General features: G+C 38.6%; 1 protein-coding gene across 1 annotated transcript in view; it reads right to left on the bottom strand.

Annotated features, from left to right (window-relative positions):
- The window catches only part of gask1a (golgi associated kinase 1A), a 64,787-nt gene that overhangs the window by 31,918 nt on the left and 19,300 nt on the right, over positions 1-13,569 (bottom strand). The window contains exon 2 of the mRNA XM_040118314.1: positions 3,584-4,750. Coding sequence (XP_039974248.1) covers positions 3,584-4,750 — 1,167 coding nt within the window. The remainder of the gene's footprint in view (positions 1-3,583; positions 4,751-13,569) is intronic.

Genomic DNA, 13,569 nt, shown 5'->3' with positions numbered 1-13,569 from the left:
GTTTCTTTTAAAAATGTCCACAGAGGTGGAGTCCCTCAGATCCTCAGGGAGACTGTTGCAGAGACTAGGGCCACAGTGGCTAAAGGCTGACTCCCCATACATTTTTGTTGAAATCCTTGAGACGACTAGGAGGTACATATCTAAAGAGCATGTCTGAGAGTTAGGCTGGTGGCATGCCATTCGGTGATTTAAAAACTAGTAAGAATATCTTAAAATCAATCTTAAAACTGAGACAACCAATGCAATGCAATGACTTTAAAATACAAAATCAAAGGTGAGAAATTGATCAGACTGTGACAGCAACAGACCATCAACAATTACATAGAGAGGGATATTATAGTAGGGTTGCAGTGCATAAACCCTACAAAGATGAATGCACATTTGAGAGTTCAGTGGTGCAAAAACCATATTTAAAAGTACCATTTGCAGTTTCTGTGGCTTATGCTGCTGTGCACATTGTTTTAATGGAATAATTGTGTTATTTGTCATCACTGGTCTAGGTACTATGACATTGTTATTTTTAGCTTTGCTATAGGATATACTGTATATCTTTCATTGATGCTGCCTGGATTGTCCATTGGTGTGGCTGTGGGGGGTTTAGGACAAACAGCAGAGACAGAAAAATGAGTGTCAACAGATAGGGGTATAAATGACAGGAGGGACCTGAGGCTATGACACAGAAGATGAGGGGGGAACCAGGGGATGTGTGTGAGTCGTCATCCACATTGGAGGGACTGCACTGAATGCTTCAAGTTAGTCGATAGCATTTGGCTACCCCCCTTGTTAGGATGGATCCCGTCTCCTTTGAAAACAGAGATACAATCCCAGAACAAGTTAAAATCTTAAATAAAGCCCATGTTGTGAGTCCTGGCGGTGGACTGGAGCCAAGTGTGAAGGCTGAGGATTCTACAAAAACAACCAGCTCTGTGACTGAGGTTGGGGAAGGAGGCTGATATAGAAACAGACCTTCCATAGTTCTTTAAAATGTCACAAAGGAGATTAAGGTAGCAATCTCAAAGATTTTCATTTAAATAGATGCCTGTTATGTCATTGTCTAACAAAATGGTGACTGCGCCTATGACCCACTGATGTAAGTATTGCAATATTTATATATTTGTAGTATTACAAACTGGGCGTCTGTGGCGACATTCCCAGGAAAAATTCTGTATTAAGTTACAACTTGAGCAAACCAAACATTTCCTACTGCTGCAACATCACATTAAAGGAATCTAACTAGTGAAACATGAGTTGATTTTTACTATGTAGTCACAGGAAATACAATGTGTTTGTCAGCGAGCTTAGCACTATCATTCATCAAAAATGCATCTATAAAATAAGACAATGGTAACCTTGGGCATTTTTGGACAGCAGATCAGTTTCAAAAATTGCAGGGAGTAATGGAACGAAAAGGAGCAGCCACAGTGAGCTGTTAGATGAAGAGCAGAAGGCGACAGGCTGCACAACCCCAACTTCTCAGTGAGGTAACCAACTCCTTTCACAGTGCCCTACTGCAGCACAAAATCAGATCATAGTTGCTCTTAGAATGATGCTGAAAGGCCAATAATTACCTGACTTCTTTATTAAAATGACAATAGTTTGTTTTGCTACCCCCGGAATTCTGGGACCTGTAGTATTAAACCACATTTGCTGTTACCTGCAGTAACTACAGGTGTTGCCAGAACAACCAGCGCTTGAATCTTCCATATTGCCACTTTAAAAACCGTTTGCGGTGTGCTCAGCTTCCTGAAGGGTTGTGTCATCTGTCCCCACATGAACTTTTTACTAATAGAAGTCTGGAGTGAGGGTAGTAGATCCAGGTATTTATCCAGGATGTTGGAAACTGTGGCTCCAGGGAAACAGTGTGTGATTGAATTTATGAAGCGGATATTCCTGGTTATGGAATCACCAATAATTAATCGATTAGTAGTAGTACCACGTCCGTCCAGGTGGCTGGGTCCATGGATTTGCTCGATTTGGTGTGGAGCTAACTTGCATTGCAGCTACGTTTTATTTCCAATTTTGGTCTCTTTTAGGAAGGTTTACTTGTAGCTCCTATTTTAAGAATCTTCTTTTGGTTATATTTATTTTTTTGAACTGCCTTGTACTTTATAGTCTGCAAAAAGCAACTGCACCATGTAATCTAATGTTTTTTTTCTCGCAGAAATACGTTTGTGATTATGTTTGACTGGTACAAGCCCATTCAAAGGATAATTCCAGTTTACTTCAACATGGTGTATTTCCCATAAATGTGGCTATTATGGCTTTATGGGTTGTGCTAACTTTGGACTCCCCATCTCTGTTTGTAGAGATTCTGGGAAACAAAGACTCACACAAAACAGCAAATATCAGGGCAATCAGTATGAGGCTCCTACAGCTTTCAATTAAACATGATTTTTACATGAATCATTTCAATCGTTTGTCTGTGAGTCTGACTGACAGTAAACAAAGAATCTGGCCATTATGCTAACTTAAAGGGATCTAAATCTGGGGCAACTTGCTGGCTGACCTAATTGGTTTGTCTACATGTGTGAGATTGACTTCATTAAATTTCATTAACAACTAAAACAACTAAGCAGAAAGACAACAGGACCATCCTGAGAGACAACATACTTTAGGAAACTAGTCCTGTTCCTGCAGTCACTACTCTTCACAGCTGACTAAAAACTTTTTCTGCTGATTCCAGACTTGTAGAAATAGATGTGAGGAAAGTATTTCCAGTAGTGTAATTAAAAGATTTTACCACACTTGTCAACATTAACCTCCTGGAGACTTTTATTTCACCTCCCCAAAATTGACTGAAGAAAAGGCTGAGGCCAGCTGGACAAATGCTCACCTCTCCGTACGGTAAGCAAAAGCGATTACAACAAATAAAACACAGGCTTCTGGTTATATTTCTGAACAATTGCGTTGGACAATTATCCCCAGGTAAAAATTTCCAAAAATAGAAAGAATGTGACGTGTCAAAGTACTATTATACAGGGTGGATGGGTTAACCAGCAGGTTGCCCAAGATAAGGCTGGCCTAATGGCCGTTCACCGTGGCTAATTACTGTGTTTACTTTGGGTTAGACTTAGGGACATGTGTTTGAAATGATTCATGTAAAAATAATCTTTACTTGGAAAGCTGTAGCAGGCTTGTGCAGCTTGCCCCGATATATGCTGTTTTGCGTATATCGGAGCAAGTTATCCTTTAATACTGTGTAAAAAATTAATTTAGAGAAAATATATGAAATTTAAAAGTGCAATCACAATATTAGTCATAAAAATTATAATTGTATATTTTCCTCAAATAGTTCAGCTCTATACTCCAGCCCTATCTATTATGTATTTTCATAGCCTATTTTAATTCTACTACTGCTACTTCTGTTTACTCTGTATACAAGACACCTATTACATGCCTTTCTGTGTTGAAAGAGTAGTACTCCTTCTGTTGCTCTTCAAGACATTTCCTCATATTTTTGTTCCTGGTAGAGAACCAAAAGTCTAAATAGGGCATTACTTAATGAAAAGATATACTTATTTACATTATGTGAAATTTCAAATGATCTCCTAAACTTGTAATAAAAAATATCAAAACATTGTACCTGCCCGTGTGTAAGAGGCTCCAGTGCAACTTGGAGCACCTGTCCATGTGCAGGCACCCTGGCCTTGCTGACCACCTCACCCCTGGCGAGGAACTCCATCTTCTGAATGTCATCCTCGCTGAGCCAGGGAAGAGGCTGGTGATCTGGACTAATCCTGACCCGCCTGTGGTCACTGTCTGGGAAGTCCTGCTCTGTAAATCTCTGACACCAGCTGCTGTCATCTTTCTTTATGGCTGCTTTTGGTTTGGACAAAGCCCTTCTATGGTCCAACGACCCAGGATTCGTCTTTGCTTCAGAGGGATCCTCTGAGAGATTATGGTGTCTTTTGAGATCGCTGGAGGGCTTTTTCACAGGCTGCTGCTCCTTACTGACTTTATCAGATTTCCCAGAGTGCTTTGTTGCTTGTCTGTGTTTACCCAAAGCCTGGTGATATTCAGCTAGCTTTAAACTTGTATGGCTGCCATGTATTTGCGTGTCTGCATTCCTGTTTGTGTGTCTATCCTCCCATCTGCCTGGCTGTCTGTCTGCAGCTCGTCTGTCACTTATTAGGGTATCTGCTGGAGCAGTGATATGTGCTGCGGTGGATTTGCTCCTTTCAAGATGAATGTATGTCTGTGCAGCGTGATTTACCACAGCACTGTGGTTGCTTGGCTTAATTCTATGCTCTGGCCCTGGGTTGTCGACTATAAATTGTGGGAGAAGGGGATGGTGATGACTGGTTGGGTCCTGGATGGTGCCTGGCATCTCTTTTCTTTTGGAAGCAATGCCTTTGCTTTTGGGTTTATTTCTGCGTAAATCTGCATGACTTTTCACTTGCTGTCTCTTGATGCTATTCCTTTCATTGCCAGCTGTGTCCCCAAAAGGTATAGGTGGCATTAACTGTTTAGATGTCTCTGTTCCAGTGCTGGTTTTCAAGGCCCCTTTGTGGATCTGTGTGAGTGGCTGCTGAAAGGCAGAGGCTAGAGGGGGCTCCATGACTCTAGGCCTGGATCTGAATTCCCCAGTGGAGCTTAGGACACGGGACGACCGCCGGTCAACGTCAGTGGGTGCCAAAGGGAGGGGTAGAGTGATAGTCATCACTGAGATTGTGAGGAGGAGGAGGAAGAGGGGGTAAAGGAGGAGCAGCCATTTTTGACGACAGGAGAGTTTGGACCACACTCGCCAGGCCTGCGGAGTAAAAAATGGCCAAAAAAAAAGAAAGGCAGAGTTACAATTTAGAGGGAGACCAACAGAGACATGATAATAAAGAAGTGGTACCATAAATTGCAGACATTGCATTTGCTCTAAACAGGAAGGAGTGCTCAGATTCCTATGGGTTTAACCAAAGGCTGCACCGAGATCTCTTGGCTCCAGGCATGTGGAAAGCAAATGTGTTCATGATTCACACTCTGCAAGGGGAAAGGGAGTAGAAACAAATAATATTTTGGCACATTTTTCTGCTCTGTTCTTTGATATCACAATAGTGATGTCTGACCTCTGAGTGTTTATTACACAAAATGGAAACGAGAGAGAAAAGCAGGAATTTGGTGACTAAGAGGGAGCGGAGCTAAAACATCCTGTTTATGCTGCACAAATCTGAATACATAAACAGCAGAATAGAAAGCTTGTGTCAGCTGGCAATGTGTTTCCAGTAGTTTACAGCGGAATTAGATCTATCCAGCTGGGACCAATACCACTGTGGCATGCCCATTATTCAGTGCTGACTTCTGCATGCAATGATAAGCAAAGGGAAAACCTATATTTCACACAATATCTTGTCACTGCCCCAATATGGCTTACTGTACTCTATTATAAAAGCAATTTTGCTGTAGGAATTCAAAGTCCTGGCCCTTTATTTACTGTGGAGTCAGGCTGTGTAGTACCTGACACACTATTCCTTCTTTCCATTTGATGCCTTTAAATAGAGGAAACAAAACTGTAGCTCTAGGAAAGATTCAAATAATAAAACCAAAATAAAGCTTTCAAAACATTTATTGTTGAGTACTTCAGGGTTAGTGTTGTTTTTTTATGGAAAAGAAACCATCTGAACAGAAACTACAAATATAATTGTCTTAGTAAAGGCTGGTATTTCCTCCACAGACAGGGTGGCCTACCAGTGGAAAGATAAACAGTAATAGAGGAAGCATATCCCAATAATTAGGGTTCCTTTCATTCCCAAAACCTGGAATGATGCCCATTTGACATGAGCCACTGAATCATGAACCACACAGTTTAAGCTCTATCTGAATGCCCCACTTTTTATCCTCACCTATATGTAAAGCCATAGGTGAAAGGCTGCAGTTTTCATTTCTGAACAGAATGACCCAGATAACTGCAGCTTCTCCTCTCTGGTCCTGACTGCTTACTCTCTCTCCTTGTATGTCTGCCTCTCTTTCCTTCATTTAGGTGAAGGCAGAATGAAGGAATGTTTCAGACCCTTGAGACGTCTTCCCCATCTTAGAGCTGTTAAAAACATTCCCAGAGCCCTCCACCAGTGAAAGGATCCCATTATTCTTCCACTGGACTGGAATGCCCTGAACTAGGCCCCCTGTGAGGGCAGCTTCAGTCCTGAGGGAGCCTGACATATTCTACCACCTTATACAGTACATAAACAGTAAGGTCCAAATGTGAGACTTAGACTCAGTCAGACTCAAATACATAGTTAACCATTGCGGAAAGAGTTTTTTTTATGTTGCAGTACTGATTCAAGATAACACAAGGTGTATGGGTGTCTAATACGGAATCTACAATACTTTATAGAGGCTGCAGAGTGAATGCTAATCAGTCCACGATAGATCAAAGGTGTAACAAGAAGCAATTTAATGTCACTGAATTACTGCATTTAGTGTGAGACTTTTGCGAATTACATTTAATAAATTCCATCATTGCTGAGAGGGGTGGCAGCCTATACTGACCTCTAAGTGGCTTTTTATATTTCACACCACTGGGTTGTATTTCACAGCAAAACTGCAAGATTCCCTGCCTCTGCTTCATTCCATTGGAATGAATGATAAGTTACTCATTTACATTTGTTTACCTTCATTGTAATGACATTAGAGCTACTATGATAAGTCAATTGACACAAAATTAATCTACAACTATTTTAATATTCTAGTTATCATTTCAGTCAGCTACAAGTAAAGTCTTGCCTTCTTGGACAAGAAATACCAAGAAATGTGTGCATGCACTTATGCATAAGAGTAAGTGTGCAGTTATTGCTTATAGAGTAGAACAAAATACATTACATATTATTACAAGTATAGACATGTATTCATGTATAGCTGAAGACCTAGGAAGAAGGGAATGTAACTATTGAAATAAATAATATACAATATACACATGAACAATGCAATACAGTCTTCAACATTGCTTATGTGGTATTTTTTAGTGAAATGCATAAACAGAAAAAAATAATTAAGAAATCAGCAGAAAAAAGTCTAACCTTTACCAACATTAACCACAGATGTTGCCAAAGCGAGATGAATCAAAAATTTAAACGTGCATTTATTGATTTAATTAGCATTTTTTGGCCACTGGCAGCAGAAAACAGCTGGAACCTCAACACTGACATATTGCCACCGTATTAAGTTTCTATGGCAAACAGTTGCCTTTTAACACATCAAGTAGACACAAATATTTGCATTAATATTAAAAGTAACATTCATTTGGAGTCAAGTTTCTGGTCCCGTGATTGAATCTAACTCCAATATTCCCTCTCTTTTAGCTCTGTTTTTGGTCTCTACCAACTCCTGAGGGAAGTACAGTATCTGGCACCAAACACTAAGTTAATACAGACTGAATATTGAACTTAATTAATGAGGTGGCCAGAAAGACTACTTCAAATAAATGAATAATGTTGTTGTGTAACTACTGAATATCACTTTTGTATTCACAGCTTGCTTCCGTTGCCCCCAAGTGGTGAAAAAAAAATCAGTTATTGCAGGTTCTAATGATTATTCAGGTTTATTATAATTTGTTACAATTTTATTTTTGCCGTTTTAGCCCTCATTTCTATTGTATCAGCAAATACAACATTCTACTCACCATGTTAACTGCTGAGATCCGACAACACAGCTCGCATCTCTAAAAACAAGTCTGGCAGCGCAAGAAACATGAGCAGTCGGATGAAAAGATCAGACAGATTTTAAACAAACTTATGAGGGGATAGCAAAGGCAAAATGTAAAACTCTTACTCCAACCATCCAATGTAACGACCATTAAAGGTTAAAAACCACTTATGTGGCTTTAAACTCCTGTACTTGCGGTAGTTATGTGCAAATACGATTTTCTTGTGCAGTGTGAGATTATTTATGACATTTTGTGTGTACTTGCCTTCAATTTTCCATTAAAATAAATTGGCTTATATCATCAGGTTAACTTTTTGTTTTGTTTATAACTTGTCTGATCATCTGATCATGTGAATGAGTCCTGACATTAGAATCAGTGCTATTATCAGAAAAAACAATATACGAGTCACTCAATATTAATATTTAAACACGTCACTCTTTTTTTCCCAGTTGTGTGCCATCTCTTCTTTCATCCTACATCCTCCTCTGTGATAGTGCTTGTTTTGGCTGAGCTTAGTGTGGCTTAATGTGAATGTGTAAACATGAGTGTGTGTTGTTGATACTCTGTTGCCTTCAGTGACTCTACACCAAACACACACACAACCAGGCCATGAAAAAGGTCAACAGAGATAGATATCCACACAGCTGGAGACAAATAAAAAAAAGTATGGTACTGTATGTTTCATGTGATGCAGTTGGCTGTACTTTAAGTTTCTTGTGTTTTGACTATGCTGTCATCCACTTTGACCTGTAGAATAAATACTTTGAAAGAAAAACTGTGAAACCACCACCAAAAACACATATACAGACACAGTGCTTTTTGCTGAGATAACAATCACATTTCCTTTAATGACATTGGTTTACAGAGTTATTCTAATCTATATGTTATATCAAAACCTGGTCGACAGAATTTCACCAATTTTGGTGCACATGCTCTGGGTTCAAGTATTAACTAAGATCCGAAGTGTCATATTGAGTGGTGCATGTCAGTGTGGTCTATCCATGATTATCTGCCATCTTAGGCTGTTGCTTTGCTGTGAGCTGGAATGAGACATGAAACTGGGCACCATAACTGGAATTGATGTGTGAATGCTTCCCAAGAATTACACTTCCCAAAAAATATGATTCCAATCGGCCTGACGGTGGCACTATAATTAACAGCCACAAAAGAAAAAAACTTTGAAAGGACAGCCCCCCACACCATGAGTTTCTATGACTTCAACTTTGGCACAGATATACATTTCAATGTCTTCTTCAAAAAAGCCTCCGGACAATAATCACCACCATGATGGATTTTTTGCTAACAGTACTATGACATAGACTTATTGTATTCTGACTCTATCAATACCGAATTTGGTATGTAGTCTTTCGGGACTGAGTTTTCTGTTATAAATGGGCAAAATCATTCCAAAAACATTGCCGTAATCAATCAAAAAATTTGATGTTAGTCCCTGGGACAAGCAGAACATTGGAATAAATCGAGTTGTCTACAAGCATGATTAAACGACCGAATTAAACTCAGTGGGGACATCCGGCACTGTGTCCTGAACATACACACCAATGCACTTAATACTTAAGTGATACAATTGTGAAAATCAAACATACCACGCAATCTTGATCAACTCTAGCTAAAACAGGGCAAAAAACAACTTGGTGTCCTATTAGGACCTTGTATTGCATTATCCTTTTTCTCTTTTCATAAGCCTGTCATTAACTCTAGTCAAAGTTTTTACTTTTGCTTTTGCTTTTTGGAGGAAAATATTAATAAACAGGATTGCAGTAGTTTGATTTTCATCATTGAGTTCCCCCATGCATTTACTACAGGGTACGTAAGATAAGATGTTATCTACTATGTTGACACTTTGTTTAAATACACACTTCTTCCCCTAATAACCTCTAGCTCGCTCTGACAGGCCAGGTGTCTGACTATCTGACAGCTCCCTGCCTCCTATTCTTTTTTCCTTTCCTTTCTTTTTAATAACCCTCCTTTTCTTCTCTCCAAGCTGAGGGCTGCAGGGCAGGGGAGGTCAGTAGCATTAGGTTGAGACACGCAACAAGTGCTACACCTGCCTTAAGGAAAGGGCGAAAAGGAGGGGTTAGGATGTCTGGAGACAGAAAACTGTCTCATGTATGTGATTGCCTCCTATTGACAATCCAGTAAAATCTGATTGGTTCATCTATGAATATTTGGAATATTAAAGACGGGTATTGATCAGCACTTACACTAACCCTACCCATTAACTACCCAAGAACTGTTGGCTGACTAGCTCCAAATGTGTTTCCTTTTTAGAAAAAAAAAACACACAGCACAGTGATGACAATGCAAGCTAAACCTCAAACAACCTACTGCCAGCCTTCCGTTTCTTTCCTTTAGTCATTACTATTTTCCTTCACAAACACATGCACATTTAATTTAGAGAGTGACCATATCCTCGACATTAATAACGAAGAGCTGACTGCAAGTCATTCTTGTATCAACTAACTAGTCATAACTACTTAAAACATATTAAAGTCCAACTGAAATCACATTTAGTCATCCCTTTTTGCAATCCAAAGTAATATGAATGTGTGTTTTCATTTACTGTAATTAGTTTTGTATTATTAAAAGGAAAAATAAAAGGTTTTTAGGGAAATATCAGACAGGCTCCTTTTTGGCTGGAGGGGCATAAGTCCTATTATCAGCATGTAAAAAATGCTCACAAAGACAATGCTAATATGTTGATGTTTAGCCGGTATAATGTTTGCCATCTTAGTTTAGCATGTCATGCCATGTTTACACCATATTGTTGAAACCATAATCACAGGCAGCCATGTTCATAGCACCTCTGACTTGTGATTCCTAGTCAGAGATGAGGAATATCTGACAATGAAAAGAACCAAAGACGTATCAACAAACTGTTGGCGGAATGATTGGAAATGTACCACCACTGGCAGTTACGTCAAAATAAAATAAAATATTAATATAATCCTGATGGCTGATGGGAATAGTTCTGCAGGTTACAAACCAAAGTAACAGAATTTTTTACTTTATGATGGTGCTAGAGGAAAAGAAAGGGGATCACCAACATCATTAGGATTCATCCTCTGGACACCATGAATGTTTGTACACAATTTCATTTAATCTCGCTGTAGAGGTATTTTTCTCTGGACCAAAGTGGTGGAATGACTAAATAGTTCATGTACAGGCTAAAAAAAAGACAAAATTGATTAATTCGGTCATGATCACTACAGTAGGTCATATAGTCCTTCCTTATCTATCATGGTCACATGAGATCTCGGACTGTCCTGGCCAATGACAGGATTTTGCAATGGCAGTTTACTTATCGATACTGTAGTGAAAATGCTTGTATTTTCGAATGAGCTGATACTTGTATATGACTTTCTAATACATTAGAATCCTATTATGTTTAAGTTTTATGGATGTTTAAATGTCGTATGTCATAAAGAAACTTCTCTGCCTAGACATCCAAGTTCCATTCCAACACTAGTTACTCAAGGTCAAACTCAAATTGTATAATTGCTCACATATCCATTTAAATGTATTGTAGAGCAGGAGTAATATTTTAATTAGAATAGAAATTCAAAATTGCAAGTGTTTTAGAATTTAATTTGCAACTCTAAATGTCTACACAACAGAGAAAACAGGACAGAAACAGAAAGAAAGCAAAGATATAATGTTGTTTATTGATTAGTAAATACATATTAGAAGGAAAATAATGTTTAACACCATATGAATGATAAGAAGTTAGTGTCAGGGCATCAGCGAGCTGTGAGCTGATGTTACACACTGTAATTAGAATGAGTCGGTAAGTCGAGATTGATTTAATAGAGCCATCAAAGCTGGAATTATGTTTGAAAAATATGAGGTCAGGAGGTCTCTGTCTACACTGAATTCAATTATCTGCAAGCAAACAAACACCAGTACCCACATAACACTACTCACAAACACAGACACACAGATACACATACAATTCCTGCTCAAGCAAAGGATATCTCTCCGACTGGATCAAAGAGGATTTACAGACTCAGAGAATAATCAGTTAACACAGTTTGACTTAATTCAGTCTGAGTGACACTCAATCCCCCGAGAGAGACACATCATGCGTGTGTTAATGGGCATCATCCATTCACTAATAGGCATGCTCCAACATGGAAGATACAGTGTCTGTGTGAGTATGTATGTGTGTGAGCTTGTCTTTGTGTGTAACACAGAAAGAGAGACAAACAGGGGAAAATGTTTTTGAGAAAGATAATACCCACAGTTAGAGCCCAGTCACACCAGCATTTATAATAACCACATTTTTGGACTGTAATCACTTCTTTTCTATAGAATTAATAGATTTGCTTGGAGAGACGATGTGAGTTTATACAGTGCTTTCGCATAGAGTTCAACTTTGGTGAACTGTGACATATAAATTTATGTCATTGACCAACTGTAAACTGTCTTTACAGTTCTGACCTTTAAGGCAAGGGAGAGAATTAGAAGGTCCAAAACATAGGACATCATAATATTATGTGTTGCACCATCAATTTTTATACAACCCTGATTTGCTTTATGAGATGCAACACCAGTACAGTTTTTTTCTTGGCATCCATTTTGACTCAATCTAGCAATGGTTTACAATGTCACTGAATGACCTGCAAGTGGTCACTTTATCACCAGGTCATCACCTGTTTTACATGGACGTATAATGAATTTCGCTGTGAGCTCCTTGTGAGGTTGAGAAGTGAGTCAGTTAAATATGATCAAGGCGAAAAGTCTGTAGCTATAGTTGCTGCTCTTTGAGGGTGTACTAATGCAAAAGTTTTGAGCTGACAACAGCATGTTAATATGCCCACATTGACAATGTAAAAATGCTAATGTTAAGCAGATAATGTTTAGCATGTTCAGTATCTTAGTTCTGCATATTAGCATGCTTAGATTTGCTAATTAGCACTAAATACAAAGTACAGCTGAGTCTGATGGAAATGTCATTAGTTTCCTATGTATTTGGTTATAAATCAAAGTACTAAACAAATAAAAATTTGACCAGATAATGGCACTAGTTGACAAGAAAATGTATTACAATTCATCTTGAGGGGAATATGAATGTCAAATTTCATCAGTTGTTCAGACATATTGCTCAGATCAAAAATATTAGTTGCCTCTAACTATCTCTGCGATCAGTCATTTTGAATGTCAATACAGTCATCACCATCACACCATACAGATGTGTCACTGATCTGTAGACTGTTAGAGGACTCTAGATGACTCTGTAGCATAAAATAGCGATTTGATCATATCAGTGTACCAGTGTAGGAATTACTTCTTAACTGGTTAACAGGTAGCAGCAATTAAATCCCTGTTTTAAACGTGTTCAGTGGTCTGAAAGAAGAAACAGAACAATATGTCAAAGAGAACAACTAAAGTGTGAGTCTGGCTGTATTAAAATACAGTGTAAGTGATGATGAAGAGAACAAGGTAACAGAATGGAGTTTTAACCAGCCGAGACTCAACAGGGTAACCCAGCTAACAACTTGTTTTTGCTAGAAGACACAGAAGATAAAATTTTGTTGTTTTCCATATGTTTTTGCATGTCAGTGTGGATGGGACATTTTGAATACCACCTAACTATGTTACTGTGGAAGCAAGTTGATTCCACAAAACAGAATATTCAGAATTAGCTGTGTACATGGAAAAAATGGGGAAAATGATGGACAAAAAGAGAGAGGGAAATGCTTTTAAATACCATTTATTTTACAGCATGTCCAGTATGTTATTTTTCTTAAGATTAAAAAATATGAATTTCATTTACATTGTGTCAGTCAAGAAGAAAACAAATATGATCACTGAAGACAAGAGAAAGAGACTGAAAAAGGGGGAACTGGACCATAGATGAGAACAAAAAGGGCAAAAGTACATCTAAACATCTAAGCAGATTCAGTGGGAGAGATGGAGCG

This window comes from Xiphias gladius, chromosome 22 (genome assembly GCF_016859285.1).
Source record: "Xiphias gladius isolate SHS-SW01 ecotype Sanya breed wild chromosome 22, ASM1685928v1, whole genome shotgun sequence".
Taxonomy (NCBI): Eukaryota; Metazoa; Chordata; class Actinopteri; order Istiophoriformes; family Xiphiidae; genus Xiphias; species Xiphias gladius.
This window is presented reverse-complemented; position numbering and strand designations above follow the sequence as displayed.